Source organism: Staurois parvus, unplaced genomic scaffold, assembly GCF_062004578.1.
Source record: "Staurois parvus isolate SC_StPar_1 unplaced genomic scaffold, SC_StPar_1.0 ptg000544l, whole genome shotgun sequence".
In the NCBI taxonomy this organism is placed as follows: Eukaryota; Metazoa; Chordata; class Amphibia; order Anura; family Ranidae; genus Staurois; species Staurois parvus.
Window position 1 is genome coordinate 2,657,037 of NW_028318340.1, and position 19,783 is coordinate 2,676,819.

At 37.6% G+C, this 19,783-nt stretch overlaps 1 protein-coding gene across 14 annotated transcripts in view; it reads left to right on the top strand.

Moving 5' to 3' along the window:
- Window positions 1-563: 563 nt before the first annotated feature.
- POSTN (periostin) overlaps window positions 564-19,783 on the top strand; it is an 82,510-nt gene continuing 63,290 nt past the window's right edge. For 9 of the 14 annotated variants that reach the window (XM_089690826.1, XM_089690831.1, XM_089690835.1 and 6 more), the window contains exons 1-2: window positions 565-735; window positions 2,014-2,112. In XM_089690826.1, coding sequence (XP_089546952.1) covers window positions 614-735; window positions 2,014-2,112 — 221 coding nt within the window. In that variant the 5' untranslated portion in view covers window positions 565-613. Of the gene's footprint in view, window positions 736-2,013; window positions 2,113-19,783 lie in introns of all 14 variants that reach the window. The other 5 variants (XM_089690827.1, XM_089690832.1, XM_089690829.1 and 2 more) reach the window with 1 other exon arrangement.

Genomic DNA, 19,783 nt, shown 5'->3' on the forward strand with positions numbered 1-19,783 from the left:
AATGTACAATATGTATGTAAAGCGCTGTGAAAATTGATGGGGCTATTAAAGTACCTGTAATAAATAAATAAACAAATACTATGCAGGTGGTTGTGATGACAACAGAATGTAAGAGCTCATTTAAAATAAATAAAGGATGCAAAAAAATTAAGTAAATTACTAGTTTGCATTTTCACCTTGCTGTAGGGAAACCACTGCTAAATCAGACTGAGTTGTATAGAGAATTCCCTTTTATTCTTTATTTTTTCTTTTATCTTATTATTTTAATATTCATACTTGCAGGACAACATTAAAAAGTGAATAACTTTAAAAACATGCCAAATATGCACCAACTATGCAAGGAAAATGATTCAGATTTGAATTACTCATATTTTTTACCAGAGTGATATTTATTTCCTGGAAAGGAAAAAAAAAAGTTGCACTTGGCTAGAAGTAGTTCAACTTCGTAACTGATTTCAGCAGTTGCTGATCTCTTTGTGGAGGGTGGTACATTAGGCTCAGGTTGAAGCATTGGTCCCCTCCCACAGAATTCCAGGCTGTATATAATCTGCCCTCAGCTTCATATCATTTGGCAGTTCTCCTTTTACACGGAGCATTTGGGGGGACTAATACAATGAAGGTTATATTCTTATCCTTCTTTGCCATCTTCCTACTGTCTGCATTTGACCATGCAGAGAGTAATGGGTATTATGACAAGATTTTGTCACACAGTCGTATAAGGGCTAAAAAACAGGGGTAAGTATTTAAATTTTTACTTATAGTATAAAAAGTAGATACATATATTTCCATTATTTTTTTATCCCATGCTAATTTTTTATTTTTTTTTTTCAATTACATTATACACACTGATATTCAATACTTTTTAATGTGTAATAATTTCCTTTTTCAAAATGTATTTTAATTCATTATGTTTATTCTTGAACTTCCCCACAACTATAATTCTCAATCAGGCAGTTACAAAGCAGGCTACTGTATGTTGGAAGTCTGTAGCACAGAAAATTGATTTCCAACAGTATTTGTTTAGACTTTGTTACTATTATTTTTTATAGTGCAAGTGATTTTTATTTTATTTTTCTGATTTATGTTATTTATAAAATTCCAACATGTTTTGGCAATGCATATTCTTCTGACATTCCATTGTACATTTACTGCATCTAACAATATGACAAGATGCTAACCAATTGATGTAGCTTTAGCTGTAAAAGTTTTCCTGTATTGTCAGTTATCACAACGATCCAGCAGCTGCATACTTTCAATGCAGCATCAGCAGTGAGCATTTGTGTATATTAGTCATTCTCTTTGATATATATATATATATATATATATATATATATATATGTATATATTTATTATTTTTCTTTTTTTTTCTTTTTACCTTACTATAGCAAGTTTCACTTTGTTCACTAGGTAGGGAAAAAGATAATATATTCCCCATGTAAACAATTAGCCTTTAAAACTTAATACAATGTGTTTCAACAGTTGTAAGTCAATATCACCTATATATGCAATAAAATGTTATTGACTAACAGTGATTTGCAAATTTACAGTCATTTAGGGCACTTAATCCATTGTTTGCTTAGCTGTGTTTGGTATTGAAGATGCTTAAGGTGGGTCTTAGCAGCCACTGATGGCTTTTCAGTACACTGGCTGCTCTGTGAACAAAGAAGCAAGCTTCTACTTTTCAGAGCACATGGCAATTGTACAAGGAAAATGAGTTTGGTGTGGTTTACTGCCTCACTGGTGATGGAAGGGAGCCCCCTGTAAACTGCTATAAAGCACAGCTAACACGTTCCAGGGCACCTGGTGACCGCTGTAAAGTTCAGCAGTCATAAAGCTGCCTTTGTTTGCTAATTAAAGCACTGAAACGGAATAGAGTGGATAGGGATTTTTACAAAGTATTTGTTTTAATATGTTATAGATACTATGTGAACACATAAAATGGTATTGTAATACATTAATGAAAAGGTAATATTAAAATATGTTTTACATTTTCCTAATTTTTCCCTTGTTTAGCCCAAATGTCTGCGCTCTGCAGCAAGTTATGGGAACCAAAAAGAAGTACTTCAGTACATGCAAGAACTGGCACCAAGGGGCAATCTGTGGCAAAAAAGCGTAAGTTTCAGGGAAATTTTTTATACTCTAGGTACTAGTTCAACTGTCGACTGAAGGTGTGCAACTAAGACTGAGATTATCCTCAAAGCTCATTACCTCGTTAGATTTGCAATGCATTTCTTTGGGAATTTCATCAACTGGAGTCCCAATTTCCACATAATTATGATCACAACTCCTCATTTTCTATAACAGCCTTTCTCAAACTTTTTACCCCTGGGAACCCTTAAAATAATTTTAAGGTCTTGGAGGACCCCTCCTGAAACCATTCATGGGGGGGAGGGGGTCAGTGGGAATAATGCCTTTTACATTGGTGGTCAATGAGAAGAATGCTGTTTTTACAGTGGTGGTAAGAATGACCCCCTTACAGACAGCTAAAAAGATCATTGGTGTCATGCCACTGGCTTCTCCAAGTGGCATTGGCTTGGAACTATATAGGTACCATCAAATGGGAGGTAAATAAGACACAGCTCAAGGAACCTCAAGCAGTCTCTGAAGGAATCCTAGGGTTCCATGGAACCCTGGTTGAGAATGGCTGCTCTATACTGTGGGGAATAAAGTAACAAGAGAATGACATGTTAATAATGTGTTTAAAGTACAATACAGAAGTGATCCTACAAGATTAAAACATAACAATGTCTGGGGTCACTTAAGTTCTTTCTAAGCAGCCTGGAATAAATGACACATTGAATAATGGTTTCCTGTGGAAAATGAAATGTGTTTCAAATTATTTTCTGTATGGGATTTAAATGTATGAACCTTGTACTGTACTCGATTCCTTAAACACCCAACTGACATGAAACTTTAAAACAGTGATTGTGGAAAACATGTCCCTGGCTGGATGCCTTGCATAACAGCAATGGTGGCTGTGGAATAGCTAGTGGGAGCTGTGGCAATTGTGGTTACAGCTCATATGGTAGCTAGTTATTGTTTGCTTAGGCAGGCTAGAATACTGAAGTCACAGGGTGAACATTGAGGATACAGAATATGTGCATTATGAAATTAAGAAATATGAAGGGAAGTATTGCATTGAAGAAGAATTCTAGATTCCATGGTTTGATCCAGGACTACTGTATAAATCTTAGTTTCAGACATTTTCCGCAAAGACTTGTGTGGGTCAGGCATATAGAAATAGGGGCAAAATATATATTAACCACAAAGTAGATCAATCCAGGGCTTAGAGCTGGTAGTCTGGAGAGTAGGTGAGTGCCACTTTCATACTGTGCACATCAAATGAAATACCTAAATCGTGCTATAAGGCATTAAACTCTTTGGCCTGATACACTTACCCTCTTTTTTTGGGCGCATGAATTATGAAAGTCATGGCCAGCTCTAAAACACTAAAAGGTAGCAGAAACCAGGATGAAATGAGCAACATTTCTTATTTATCTTCTCTTTAATTCAAGGAACTCATTCAGGTGACTCTTTGGTATATCATGCTATATTGACTACTCCATAGCAGTATACTTGTATGCAGTACTGATGTATATGTTAATACAAGTGCCGTAGAGAAGATTGCAAATGTAAGGTTGAATTCTGCATTCACACCCCAAGTGTTTGCTGCTACTTCTAATGTATGTAATACAGATACTCCACAGAAAGCAATGTAGAGAAACAATTTAAATATGACTAGGGTAGCCTAGAGTAGTGATACAGCTGTTAGCACTGCCATAACATTGGAGATTTAAGCTCAGTTGCAGCCAGGCCAATAGGTAGGTGGAATTTGTACATATTGCTGAAGTGTGTGGATTCCCTTTAGACACTCCTGTTTCTTTTTATGATTTAATTCACAAGTATAGTGCCTTTAGTATAGTGCTAATTTACAGCGGTGAGAAAGATAGATCCTGTGATCCAAGTTTTGATGTTCATGCTTAAATTTCAGATGTAAAGCCAAGGAAATTATGGCTGTCAGACTTCCAAATCTATAATATCTAAATGTTATTCTCATCTTAGTTTTATTACTTTTTTTTTTAGATACATTTCCAAATGTATGTAATTGAGCCCAATTTTAGGTTATCTTTGACTTCACCACTAGTCAAGTTTAAGCAAACATGTTAAGTTTTAATTATTGTAGTAGTTGTATTTATTGTAGTTAGACATTTATACATGTAAAAATAGAAACCAAAGTCGTATATTTTCAATATGGACACTCTAGGTTGATGCTTTACAAACTTAGCATAGACTTGCACAGGAGCTTACTATGCAGATGCTGGATGTAAATCAATTAAAAGTAATGGACATTGTGATACATTTTATGTGCATACCTCTGGAAACCACTCTATACCTTGGGCAAGAATGACACACATATGGAATTATCCTTTAAAGAGACCTCATCTCTAACCTTGCATATTGCGACTAAGACCACCCTATAAAAGAAGATGATAAATACTTAGGATTCTTATGCTGTCTTAAAACTTTGCTGAGTTGCAAGTCTCTGCCACTGTGTGCTGTGGTTCCCCCTCCTGGCCCCTATATCACTACTGGATACAGAAGTGACATAGGGTCAGCAAAAGGAATCACAGCACTTGGTAGGGGGTCACGTGTTTGACACTCCCAGAAATGTTGGATATCAGTGGCAACCTAAGATTTACAAAGGAGCAACATTTTAGAATACCTGGAAAGTGAAGTATTTATCTTCTTCTTTTACAAGGTGGTCTTAGTTGCGATATACAAAGTTACTGACAGGTTCTCTTTAGGGAAAGGAAAGAGAAATAATGATACAAAAATGCTGTAACTTATAGCAACCAATAGGAAACAATCTTTAAACTGATCAGACTACTATAATTGGTTGTATAGGCATACTGTACTTTAAGTACTTTAGGTCACTGTAAGGTGACTGTGACCTTGGTGAGACCCACTTTAAGGCAAATAGCTCTTATTGGAAAGTCTTTAACTGAAAATCATAAAGAAACCCATGAAATCTTGAATGCACAAGCTTGAAGTATGATTTACTAAGGAAGGCAGTTTAGGTTAGAATCTGCCTTTAAGGCTGGGTTAATTTAATGTTTCCTTTTGTAAGTAGCCCATATGGTAAAGTTTGTGTGTTAATTGGCTCAAGTGTCCTGTAGAACCCAACTAGAGATTAGGGAGCATCTATGGAGTGACAACACTTCTGATCTAAGGTGTGTCTTGGGTATGTCTGGAGTAAATAGATCTCCATATGTGTTATTACCATGGAAGGATAATACAATCTTTACATTTCCATACTTTCCTCAGTTTGTGAGCAAAGGTGATTTGGGACCTATCCAGATATGTTCAGACCAGTTGATCTGTGTCCAATCCATTCAACACAAACATTTCTCACAAAGTTTTCCTTCTTTCTTGCTTTAAATTGAATGTAAACATCTCTAACTTGGCTGTAAGACTGTTTTATCACATAAGGATTTGTTTCATAAGGCAGTATAGAGTGCCATGTCTATGTGCAGATGGATGCAGTGCTCCATACACACCTGTGCATCCTGTTGTGAGTTTATGCTATGTCAATAATACACTTTGCATGTTGACTTTGTGCTTTTGGCCGCTGTATTAAGTAAAATCAAATGCTTCACAGAAAGCAAAAAAGTCAAAGAGATTGGTCTAAAGGTAGGTGTAGACTATATTTGATCCTGCTTCTAGGAGACCAAGTGTGTATCCACCAACTAATATTAGAGTTCATTGAACGTATGAGAACCACTCCTATGATGTCCATTTGTCCTTGGCTGTTTTGCAGAGTACAGTAGAAGGGAGCTCAGTGAGAATATGTCCTATACAGATATTTTCCACTGTGCTCTGCAAAACAGCCAAGGACAAGAGGATGCAGTTTGCAAACACAACTCATAGAGTTCAGTGAAATCCAAAGGCAAGGAATAGGAAGCACCATGTGCTTTGATTGTGTAATTTAACTGTGTAATTTCAGATTCTCAGGATACACCTAAATTTATACTGTATATATTGCCTTTTTTATTGCACTAATTTTCTTGTGAACGTCCAATGTTGAACATTGACTGCTGTACATTACTTTTATGAGTTTAAGCCACTAGGTGGAGTTCTTATACCTTACTCATCGAGGCACACCAATAATGTTACTCTTTGAATGACTTTCTAAGATACATATGATTTGCATTATATATGTTTAATGATAGATTAAATTGCATTTATTACATTACATCTAGCATGTGATACTGCTTTAAATAGAGTTCAGGTTGTCTTTTTTTGGGGGAATGGAAGAAAAAAGCACTTAGCAATATTTATTTTTGCTTTCAAAATTTTGATCAAGTAACAAATGTAAACTCTTCAAAGCTGTCAGGTTCACATTTAACTCTCTGAGGTATAAAAAAAAAACCCAGTGCGGCATATCATATTGTTAAATTCATTTAATTCTACTTTAGGTCAGATAACATTTGGATAAAATTCCAGGGACACTTTGCTAATAGACATTTTGCTATTAAAATTTCACTTTACCGCTGAAATTGTATAAGTTAACTACTAGTAAACTGCCAGCAATGCACATAAGGTTGTTAAATTAGTAATGTTACTATGAGTCAGCTAACATTTGAATGAAATTTGAGGGACACTTTACTGCTGAGACTGTATAATTTAGCTGCAAGCAGCTGTATGTCCAGAGCAAGCTGCAGTATGTTTCCATTGTTACTATGGGTGAAGTAAAAGTGACATATACAGGGGATGATTTACTAAAACTGGAGAGTGCAAAATCTGGTGCAGTTCTGCATAGTAACCAATCAGCTTCCAAGTTGTATTGTCAAAGTTCAATTGAACAAGCTGAAGTTAGAAGCTGATTAACTACCATGCACAGTGCATCCAATTTTGCACTCTCCAGTTTTAGTAAATCAACCCCACAGTATAATGCCAGTAGATCCATTAATTTTCCACTTCCTTTAGCACACCACGTTGTTCCTCAAGGGTTTCATTTATAGGGGTTGGGAAAACTATTGAACACTGATAGGGGTGCATACAGCATGTATTCATAATTCAGATGTAAACGTACACAAATGGTCAACAAACATTGGTGTGAAAGAGTCCAGACTAGATAATATTTCCTAATTCAAGCATAAAAAGCAGCCAACATGTTTCAGGGCAACAACACCCCTTCATCAAAGCTACAAAGCAAGCAAAAAACACAAAAAGCATTTGTTCATCTTTTTTCATAAAAAGTGAAAAGGTGAAATAATATTGTACACCCTTCCAATCCCCCAGTCCTTGCTATACTTATGTCCGAAGATGCTAAGCTATCACTGCCAACACAGCTGAACCAGTGATCTGGGGATTTGAAATCCCCACGCTTCTTCTTCATCTCTATGCAGCACTTCCAGGATGGACCAGAACATTTCACTGTGTAGGCACTGACCAATCAAAGTTGCTCTGGTCTCTCCTGGAAGCTCTGCACAAAGAAGGAGTAGAAATGAGATTTCAAACTCAGGACCACTGGACCAGCAATGTGGACACTTACGGGTCAGCATCCCTGGAGATAAGTACAGCAGGAACTGGGGGAAGGGCAGGGAGGGTGGAGAGGTTGTACGCCATTGGTTCACCTTCAACTAAGCATAGAAAACCCAGCTCCTCTAAAAAATTCTTTCTGTGCTATTACTAGTGACAGACTGCATCAACTGAGTCATTTTTTATGTTGTCTGTAGTTACATTCCTCACTATTACAGGCCATTATTACCTATAGGATGCAAGAGCAGCCTCTACACTCACCTATATATATAAAAACAGGAGATAACGAATATTTAGAACTACTGAACAGAGAAAATCTGCAGAGGGTCTACAAAGAAACCTCCAAAGAAAGATGCTGGGGTTGATATACTAAAGGAAAATAGGCTGTGCACTGCAAGTGCAGTTACCCCAGGTCTGAAGGGAACATGCAAGGAAAAGTAAAAACAGCATTTGTGCTTGCACATGATTGGATGAAATCAGCAGAGCCTCATTTCAGAGCTTCCTCTCGGATCTAAAGCAACTGCACTCAGTGCACAGTATACTTACCTTTAGTAAATCAACCCCACTGTCTGTGATGCAAGACAGTTTGTAGCTTTATACTGTTATTTTAAAATAACCGTACAATGTATTAACTTAAACCACCATTTCAGAGCACTTTGTGACAGCTCAAAAAGATCAATTTTTAATGTTTTCAAAGAAAAACACACTTTTGTTGTTAAAGCAAATACACAATTACAGATGATTGTTAAATGTCCATCATAGTGTTCAAAGTTAGGGGAATCTTATAGCAGATGCTATTTTCAACTGGACTGTAGTATAGGCGTAGAAAACAAATGACCACCCAAGCTTTGAGCTAGTCTGTGGGAGGATGTTTGAGTAGCCATATTGCTGTGTCAGCATGCCATCATTTGTGAAGCCCTGAGATACACAGACACAGCTTGTTCTTTAATCCAGCCTGTGTGTTGCAAAGAGATCATTGCTGTGGCACTATATCTTCATCATTTAAAGGTAAAAATGTAACAAATGAACTGCTGCAACACTTGTGCTCGCTTTTCAGTTTTATTTTGTTCAAGCTTCATTTGTACACGCAAAAAGGCAAATAGGTTGTTTGCTTTAAATAGTAAAACAGTGCAGCGTATAAAAAAACTATCAAAGTGAATGGTATACCAAATCAATAACTAAAACAAAATAAATGAAATCCAGAAGTGTCACAATGCAACCAACAACAGAATGATCTGCAATATAGTCCATCCAGTATGAATGCTGATGCCAATCACAATCAGGACAAACAGTGTTCAATCCCACCAAGTGCTCTTTATCTAGTGCAAGGTCTTCCACCACTATGCACTCACCAGAAAGCTACTTGGTCAGTAGAATGTATATCCTAACCATGAGGTCTATGTCATCCACTTTCCAGTGACTTTACCAGTCTTGTTAGAACCCTGAGAAGAGATGTTAGAAGGGGTTACAGTTGCTCGTACCCATTTAAAGCCTTTATGGTCCTCTGTAATCCTCCTCCTGGTGACTCCGAGCCGTCACCCGCTGCTTGGCTCGGTGTCTCTCCACTGACCTCTCACCCGGCCACGCCTCACTCTCACGCCGTGGTTGCTAAGGCAGTGATTGCTCAGGAATGCTGGGAAGGATCATGACATCAGACGGAGCCTTCCCAGGACACGGGTTGTTTGCTTTGCAAACTAATTTTCCCTTAACTTTCTGAATGAAAATCTGCTTTGCCAAGAAATCCCAATCACGTGCAAGTAAAATTTAAAAAACAAACATGATTGGATGATAGAAGTGAACATAAATAAAGCAAAGCGATTACGCCCTGTTCTTCTAGTAAATCAACCCCAACATATCTAAAGTGAATTGGTAATCTTACCCACACATAAACACAAAACACGCATATTGCAGTGTAGACAGAGTGAAAATTCCCTTGTCAATTGAACATTTCCTTTGGTAAATCAACCCCTAAAAGTCAGTAAATAAAGCAGGCCACAGACAGTGCAGTTTTATTTCTTGCAACCATGTGCTGCAGGACAGAAAATCACTTGATTTCCCCATCAGCACAGTCAGTGTTGATGGGGGAATCCATCCCGAGGAACTATTCTGTTCTCTTCTGGAGGGGGGCATGCAGGGAGCCGTCCCCACCAGGAGAACACAAGAATTATTGCAAGCGGCTATAGCCACTGACAATAATCGCATGTTAAAAACCAACATGCAGTTTGTACCCAAGTCATATAACCATCAACTGTGTACAATCAGCCTGCCCATAGATAATTTGAATCCTTGCCAGTCCCTGCTGATCCAGCTGAAATTTGAACCATCAATGGACTGGTTAACTGTACAGATCAGAGTGAGTCCTCTTGGAATCGTTAGAGTACTCTGCACATTTTACCTGAGATGTACTCTGTACAGTGTATCTGAGATGACCAATCCACGCCATCCATTTTTGCTGATGCCATCTTCTGGATCTTGAGAGTATAATGTAAGCATCTTTTTTGGTGGCACGGACACCAAAAGAAGCACCTCATCATTGTGTCATGCAAGCAGTGAAAGAGACCCCACCATCAGCATATGGACACCTTCATGTGTTTCATGCTAAAGGGCTTAGTCATAGCCTCTTAGTCATGCACCATTGTTGTCATGGTGGTTAATGTTCCTTCAATAAACCTTGTGGTTCCTCCATGGTGTTTACCTCAGATTAATGTTTTTGAATTCCCGCTGACCTAATATTTCAGGGAGATCACAATATCTTTTGAGTTTTACTTTAAGAAGCCAATTTAAAAAAAAAAAAGCTGGCAGATCAACTGACTATTATTTATTTCTTCTTTTTTATGGCATTTACCTATTTAATTGCATTTAACAGATTACAAAAAAACAATCATATCAGTCCCTGCCCCCTGAATGAACTCAAAGTCAAATGTCCCTACTACACTCAATGAGTACAGTTTGGGAGGTAACTGTGGGTAATTTCAATACAGATAATGTCCCAGGTGGGAGTTGAATCTAGAAGGCCAGGAGCTGCAAAGAAGGATTACTAATTGATTAGCCAGCATGCCTATAGTCCAGTGACTGTAAAACCTGACCGATACCCATAGGTCAATTATATAATTTCAAGTGGGGAAACATTTTACATCATTTTATAGGACAAGCTTAAAGATTAAACAAAATATCCAATTTGTAAGGCGGTTTATTCACTGATGAGAAGTATAAAAGGAATAGCAGCAGTGCCAAGTAGTAATGGACTCATGTAGGGACTGAGCCCTGACCCTTCTCCTTATCATTTCCTATGGCAAATGAGGAATTACCTTGATTTGCTCATTTGGAAGATGCTCTCATGGGTACAAGTTTGCTATATAGTGTTAGATATGTGCCTGTAGAATGGGTGTTATTAATAATTAGAAGAGATTTGTGGTCTGGTCTTACAGACTTGATCAGATTGCAGCACTTTAGCCAAATTCTTACATAATTGGTTTAAAGGTTACACATAAGTGACCTTATCGACAATAATCCCACAGGCAGGGGCGGACTGACCATTTGGAAACTCGGGCACTGCCCAAGGGCCCGGGGTCAGTAGGGGGCCCCATGAGATGCCCCTGGTACCTTTTTCATAAGCTTTTTTTACTTTGGGCAAAGACACAGGGGCCCCATGATCCCCTATTGCCCAGGGGCCCCATGAGTTGTCAGTCCGCCCCTGCCCACAGGTGTTTAAGCTTTCACCAGGTCTATTTGTTGACCATGATAAAAAAAAGTTATCTCCCCTATATTGAGTGTTTTTTATATACATTATTGAGTGTAATAAAGTATAACGTACTTACCTTTGCAATCAGTCTTTCATCTTTAGGAAGCAAGAATGTAAATTGTTTTGCTATTAAGGATGACCTTCACTACATTGTCCTGCAAATTTAAGTGAGATTATATTTTTTATTTTATCATTAACAGAGCAAAACAGAGTTTAATTCATAGATTAGATTCCAAAAACCAACCTTAAAAATGTCAACAAAATTACTGTTTTTTACTTTCTTTTTTTCACTTAGGAACTTCCTTAAAAGCTTGGCAGAGATCATAGTGGTATGACAGTCATCTTTGGTAACCTAGAATCTCAGGGGATCAGTCATTTGCTGGACTTTCTTTGACCTTTAAGGTTATGTCAGTTATGCTGAATGGGGATTATGATATATCAACGCTCTCTAGTCTTGTTTTTTCAGCTATGGGGAAGTTTACAGAAACATCAAACCTTCAAAAAGTTCAAACAAAGCCAGTGATATATATTTTAATATGTGCAAAAGTATACTCTTGACATTTGACAGCATCACAAAGCTAACAATGTCTAGCTTATGTTTTTCTTTTTTATTCCCCAGTTCACAGTAACCATATACTTTATCATACAAGGAAAGTACAATCTGTAGTTTAATAAATATTCTTATGATGTTTTTAAAACCTTGTTTTCATGTATAATTTTCTTATTTATGTATATGGGACAGCCAATACATATGCCGACTCTGTTCTCTGCTTTGCAGTTCTACTGTGGTTGTACATCACTTATTCTTCTCACAATACAAGTCTTTGGGGTTGATTTACTTAAGACACATAGGTTGTTGAAAACCGATTCATTTTTTTTCATACAAATATTTTGGCAGTGGGTGTCATCGTCATAGTTTCATTCAAAGTTCAGGGAATCCAAAAGTTGAGCAGATTCCCTTGTCTAAGTTTAATTTAGGAATGTTGATACCTTCAGTCACAGGGGTAATTAGTGTGACCAGTACTCCCATTGATGTATACATAGGATTGTATTACTAATTACTAGGCTGCTTATGGAAGTATACCTTGATTAATACATTAACACTTGGGTCAGTTCTTCAGTTGCCAAATCACTACTTTATTGACATATCTAGGGCATGCAGATTTTTTTGAAAATTAGATTCAGTCAGTACCTTAGTCAGTGCCTTAGTAGATTAATATATTTAATTTAATTTATTTAGTTCAGCTAGTAAATAGTTAGCCACTTTCAGCTGGACTTGTTCTGTAATGTTGACGGTGTTTTTAAAACAATTCAAACAGCTTCTTCAGTTGTTCATTAGAAATGAAAAAGCTGCTTGCATCACCTGCAAAAATCTTTAGCATTAGAGATTAAACCCAGCTGAATATGACTAATTACTACTAGCTGTACCATGATCTGGAAAATGAAGAACCTGCACAGACAGTATATGGTTCATTTGCAACTATTTAAATGAGTGAGTTCACAACCTTGCTGAGTTCTTTGCAAAAATCAAGTTTATATTGTGAGTATTCAATAAAGTTGTGCAAAAAGCAATAATCATTATTATTATTATACAGGATTTATATAGTGCAAACAGTTTGCACAGTGCTTTACAATATAAGGGAGACAGTACAATTACAATACATTTCCTGTACAGAAGGTGATAGCTGTAGGCAATGTTCTGATGGAGGTGGCTCAAGTACAGTTCTTAGGTGCAGGTGGGGTAGGCTTCCCTGAATAAGTGAGTTTTCAAAGATCGCCTAAAGGCAGACAGGGTGGGGGCTGACAGGACATACTGCGGTAGTGAGTTCCAGAGGATGTCAGAGGCTCTGGAGAAGTCCTGGAGGCAAGCGTGGGAGGAGGTGACGAGGGAGCTAGAGAGCAAGATGTCTTGGGAACGGGTGATTTGGATGATATCTGCGGATGAGGTTGGTGAGGTTAGTAATGTAGCTAGGGGCAATGTTGTGGATGGCTTTGTAAGCTGTGGTTAGTATTTAGAATTTTGTACGTTGGGTTAGTGGCAGCCAGTGAAGGGACTGGCAGAGAGGGGCAGCAGTCACTGATCGGTTGGTAAGGTGTATGAGTCTAGCGGCAGCATTCATAATAGACTGAAGGGGGGATAGCCTGTGTAATGGTAGACCAATGAGGAGGGAGTCACAGTAATCGAGGCGGGATAAAACCAAGGTATGGATAGATTGTTTTGTGGTGTCATTGGTCAGAAAGGGGTGGATTTTGGAAATGTTCTGGAGGTTGAGGTGGCAGGATTTAGCCAATGATTGGATGTGGGGCCCAAAGGAGAGATCAGAATCTAGGATTACACCTAGTACCCTGGCATGAGGGGAAGGACCAATGGTTGTGCTGTTGATCTTAATGGTAAAGTCATGAGAGGGGAATCGGGGAGGAGGAAATATTACAAGCTTGGTTTTGGAAAGATTGAGTTTAAGGTAGTGGTGTGACATCCATGCTGATATGTCGTTTAGTAGATTTGTGATACATGAGGAGATTGAGGGGGTGAGCTGGGGAGTGGAGAGACAGATCTGGGTGCCATCAAATGTCCATGTGTGCCTGAAAAAATAGAGAATGTGTATGTATTCACTACATTTATATATTCTGCATTTTCAGACATTTATCTGTGTGCTAGAAATGAGTTACCCTAGTTATTGCACAATAAACACAGCTCCATAAATATAGTCCTCTTTGGACGTGATGGAGGATTAAACTCTTGATTGGCTTCAGTTCAGAACAAGTTTCCTCTGTTAGATTATCCTAGGTTTGGTAAAATACACACAAATTAGCTGATGTATTTTGAATTTTAGATGTTTTTGGTCCATTCTGTCACTGATAACTTGCCAAAACATATGACTAATAGTAAAATCAAAGGAGTGCCACACTGGCATTCAGCCAACCAAGTGTAGATTTGAAAATGGCCTTAGCCCACGAGACTCAAGGGCTGAAGTCATTTTCAAGTCAACACTAGGTTGGTTGAAGAGTAGTGCAGCACTTCTTTGATTTTACATATGCTTTGCTTAGGATGAGCACCTTTAGCAGCCTGCACCTTTTCCCCTGGTGACTGTGGGAGTTTGGGTCCCCTAGCTTGAGCATCATTCATAATCTAGCACTAAGGTCACATATGACTATTAACTTTAAGGAAAGAAAAATTCTATAAAGGATTTGCAATTTGATTTAAAGCTTGAGTTATACAACAGTTTGAAAAATGGCTTGCTCTTATTTGTGTTGACTTGCTAAAGGAGCAGAGGCTGTTCACTTAGTGAAGTGAACATTCATTTTCTAAAGTGAATTTTAACTTATTAGTAAGTAAGGTAAGACTGTACAAATTTATCCAGTCATTTGCAAGAAAGATAAGTATTTTTAAATTTCTCTTTAACATGATTGGGTATTCAAAGTGAATGCAGATTTACCTTGTTTACTAAGCAGTTAAGATGGACAATGCAAAATAAAAATGTACTTTACTGAGTCAACAGCCTCTACTTCTTTGTAAAATTAATCACATTGCCCTTTATAGGTAGATAAACTCACTCCTTTTAGTTAGAAAAGATATTCTTCTGCATTACATATTTTAAATGTATGTATATATATATATATATATATATATATATATATATATATATATATATATATATATAAATATATATAGTGTTTTTAGATATCTTCTTTGGAGTTCTGTTTTTTTTTCAGTTTAGATCAATTTAAATTTATTTTTTATAATGGCATCTTGGATTGCAGACTTTGTTGAAACTTGATCTCTTTTGTGAAGATTTGTGAGTCTGCAATTCTACTTGAGTTCCTGTTGTAAAATATCCCAGGGGTAATGGAGAACTGTACTAAGAAATTAAGATTTGAGCTGTTTCACAGTGAAGGGACCATCTGTTTGCTATTATAATCACATATCCATACAAATTGTACCTACAAAGCTACATATTGTTAGCACATTTCTAAATTAAGTTTAATTGGAGAATCGAAAAGCATACAAGTTTGTTTTAACATTCTGTTTACTTTAAGTTTTAGAAAAATGCCATTTATTTTAAAAAATCTACTAGGACTTTTTTTGACTAAATTGATTAAAGTTAGTTTTGATTGAAGGAAATCACAGGTAATTGATGGCGCCATCTGTCATTTGTCACAAAGTCATTTTTTTGTTACGTGAGCCATGTTCGTACGGTTTTGATGGAAGTGTAAAGATGCCAATTCAATGAAGCATGATTGTCAGTTAAATGCCAAATGCTTTCTTTTTATATCAAAGAAGGTTTTATTGAAAACAGTCATAGAAATGTGCAGCAGACTGATGGTGTGAAAATATAACAAGGAAAAAGCTAGAATAAATTTTACTTTGCACAATCTATCCTAAGTTGGCTAGTTGTATCAGCCAAACACATAAACATCAAGAAGGTAAATGCAATATCTTTTGTTCCTATCCTGGGGCATGCAGGTGAGCAATTGCTTAATATGTGTTGACATCTACCGTACTTACACTGATTCTTCTAACAGTGAAGGAGCAAATGTTTCCACCTGGGTTGATGACCATTCATCTAGTTATTATTCTCTGATCTGACCTTTGCATATATGTACAATCAATCATCCAAAATAGTTAGTATTGTATGTAGTACAAACATATGTCATGCCTTTGATTTACTGAATATGTGATGCAATACACAATCAAAGACTTTTTTTTCAAAAGAAAAGTATCTGATGATTATAGGTAAATGCATAGGATAACATGAATATAAATAAGTCTAGCATTGCATTTATTCTTTGAAATAAGAGAGGCAGATCAGCACATAGTCCAAAGTTCAAAGGGTAAAGATGCAATCTATTTTCTAATACTCTCATTGCCCAGCACGGAGCCCCTTTGCTAATGCATTCTATGAGTAGTGCATATTCTCTGCTAGTATACATTATTAAAATGGTGGCATTGAGGATCAAGACCACCACTGGTGGCCACTGATGAGGCATAACTCCCAACTTTCTGACTTTCTGAGATGAGAACAAGGCATACCTTCCAGCACAGATATTTGGGCAATGGACACACCTCTGTCACGCTATCAATTATGCAGAACATTAAGAATGTATATACCAAAATAAATGGTAATACCCAGAATACCTTTACTTTTTCTTTATAAGGGCTTTTAAATAGAAAGCAAGATAATTAACAGATAGGATAAAAGTTTAGAGTGTTACTAAACCCAGGACCCTGCATTCACTATATCTGGTCTCCCACAGTACACAGAACATGGAAATGCAATTATTTTAGTAAATATAAACTGCTAAATACCTTTTCTCATCAGCCGTATATAGCAGTCTTGTGACTTCTATCATTGTCCAGCCGAGCACTGGAGCTTGCAGGAGAAGTTTTCATTTTGCTCTAGGAGGATGCAGAACCCCTGACCTCTATCTGGACAGTGCTGATTGGCCCTGTGCTGATCACATGCACTCTCCCAAGAAAAAAAACTCTCTAACAATACACACCAAACTGAGCATGTAAAGAGTGACTACACACGATATGTCTTATCAGGAGATAAGAGGGGGACACTGGAAGAAGGGGAGTATCATAAAAGACAGGATTAAACAGCATTTTTACACAATGCAAAGGAATAACCCCTTAGGTTCCTCAATGAGTATAACAAGCATGCTTTACTGCATGCACAGACTGATTTTACTGTTGTGGGTTTAGTAACACTTTAATGCAGAATAGTACTTTTAGTAGTTGAATGTTACATTTTCATAGATATCTGTACATCAGGCAAAAAAAAGGGACAACTGAGAAGGAAAGAAAGACAGAGGGATTTGGTTGTAAAAATGGGACGGCCTGTCCAAGTGAGATAAGATTGGGAGGTATGGATAAGGTAGAGAAATGGTTCCTCATGGTCTTGTGAGTGTGGATATGACCACCAAGGACCTGGAACACCCTTCTCTTTTTCTGAGCTGAAGAAGGCATGTTGTGATCTGACCCAGGATACTTCATGCACTCATAGAAGGACACACTAAATAAACAGGATTTTTGTGGCATGTGTTGCTCTCAGGGCCTTTTTTCTTTACTTCATAGATAAACGCATGCAAATGTTGCTGCCAATGTTGACCTGCTTTTGTGACTGAACTCTAGGGCAGCAGATCTCCACTTCATGTGTTGTCATCTAATGTCATCACTATGGCTTTTCATGTGATTCTGTTTCTAAAGTGCAATACAGGGACTGCAAGAGGCTAATACCATGTCAGACTGAGGAACTTAGACTGTTTGCATTAAAATAAATAAATAAATAATAATGATGTACAATAACACAGAGCTGCAGTAATTTGTTTCTATATCTGCCTGTTATTCAGCTTCAAAGTGGAACTAAACTTAGTTTGAGGACAGCAAACTGAAATCGCTATTTAATTCATTCTTAATATTCAAAGCAAACTCACCTATCCATCCATGTCTCCATGTTTTATTTAGTTGAGAAATCACATTGAACACCCCCCCCCCCCCTAGTATTTCTACCTGTGGCCATCTTGAGTAAGGGCAGATGATTTTTGTAGTTTTTACTTCCTGGAATCCATCTTCCCTTAGCTCTGACATGCAGGCAGGAAGGTGTGCTTAGCTGAGGAAGACCCTTCTCCCCATCATGCTCATGAAAACCCCTGGGATGTATGACATCATTTTGGCCAGAAACAAGGAAGCAACAGGAGAAATGTAAAAAAAAAACAGGTTTCTGAGGCTAATTTAATGCAGATAAGGCACTAGGTGAGTTTACCACCTTAATCAACCACATAATCTGTGCAATTAATATGTGTTTGGTTTTAAAGGGATGAAGTAGCAACCCTATTTAAAATGAGTAAATATAGTATATGTTCCTATCTATTTACTAATGTTAGCAGTATAAGGATTTCAAGTAGATATTGATTGTGAGAGTTAAAGTATAAGGTCACTTTGCAGGTAAAAGATATGCATGTATTATTTTTGTCCAATGGAGCCTGTAAAGCATTGCACCAGGGTTCAGTAGATCGCTGATGCCATGCAGGTCTCCTGCAGAACTATCAGAATATCTGCTTGCCAGTTCATTTTTTCACAGACGTCCGTGAATTAATGACGCGGTCATGAGGGAGGAGCCCTGCACGGCCACGCTGTTCTCAAATTTGACAGATAGTACGGGGAGATTGCTCTCCGTACTATCTATCAGAGGGAGTGGGGATTGGGGGGGGGGGCGGTTTGCAGCTATGGGAAAAACTAGTGTTAGGCTCCATGTACACTGCAGCTGATAAACTCACGTTTAGGAGCTTTTCTGTGTTTTTTTCAGCAGCCCGTGAACTCTCCCTAATGTCTTCCTATGTGTTCATGTACACTATGTTGTTTACAGGCAGTTGAGTTTACAGTGTTTTTTTTGAATGCACCAAACTTGCATTCAGGAGTAGATTTTATCAGCGTTTCAAACGCCAAACACTTGTAAAATTGTGTAAACGCGGCTAACCGCGTTTCTAAGCATTTGCTTTTGGAAAATTTTGTTAACTCTTCCATTTCCAGATGCTGTCCAGAGCCTTTTTTCATCATGAAAAATGCATGCAAAGTGTTTTCCCTGTGCTCAAATGGACCCGGTACACTATACCTTGAGGTTTCACATGCAAGAAAATATGTTAGACACTGCTGCAATAATTTCTGCACAGAAATGGAACACATCCAAGCACCACAGAAAAAAAAAGACAGCTAATCTCAACACATACTGCTCTCTCTGCTTCTGCTCTCTCTATTTCTCTCAAAATGTCTGAAAGAGTTAATTTTTTACTATTTTTCAGTGCATTCTGGGCATTTTGGAAGGTCTCCTGAGGTTATCTTTAAAAAACGCTTCTAAATGCAAATGCTCATAAACGTGCATAAACGCGGTATATAAACGCAGCTAAACAGACGTTTTTTAACCTACGTTTTCCAGCAGTCAGTTTCCATCGTTCAAAAGTGTTTTCCAAATGTCCCATGTACATGGAGCCTAACACCTAAAAATGGGTGGAACAAGTAACATGTTCCAAAGGTGAACTTATCCTTTAAGTTCTGCTTTAACGCATATGTACAATATCATCTTGATCACCTTGTCTCTCCTTTCTCTCACATCCCACCGTTTTCTGCCTGTTCTCCCAGCCTACTTGGGCTTCAAACCTCCCTTTTGTTGTATTGCACCAGAGCCACACACCCACAAAGAACTTATTGGCCAGATTACAGGCCAGTACAGAAATTCATGAAAAACCTTAGAAACAGATGTGCTTTGTGGACTTCTTTTGCGCTTTCCTTTTACAAAATTGTGCAAATGTGCCCCTGCATTGGCTTTTCTATCTGTTAACCTTTACTTCCTTAAATTATTGCTACCAGAAATATATAAAATGTTATAACATGCTCTACATCATTTTCTAGATGGATTTCCTTCTGTAATGTATTGTGCATGTTTTCACATTATATTACATGCAGACTAAAGCCTCATATGCCTTTTGGGCCAAATCACC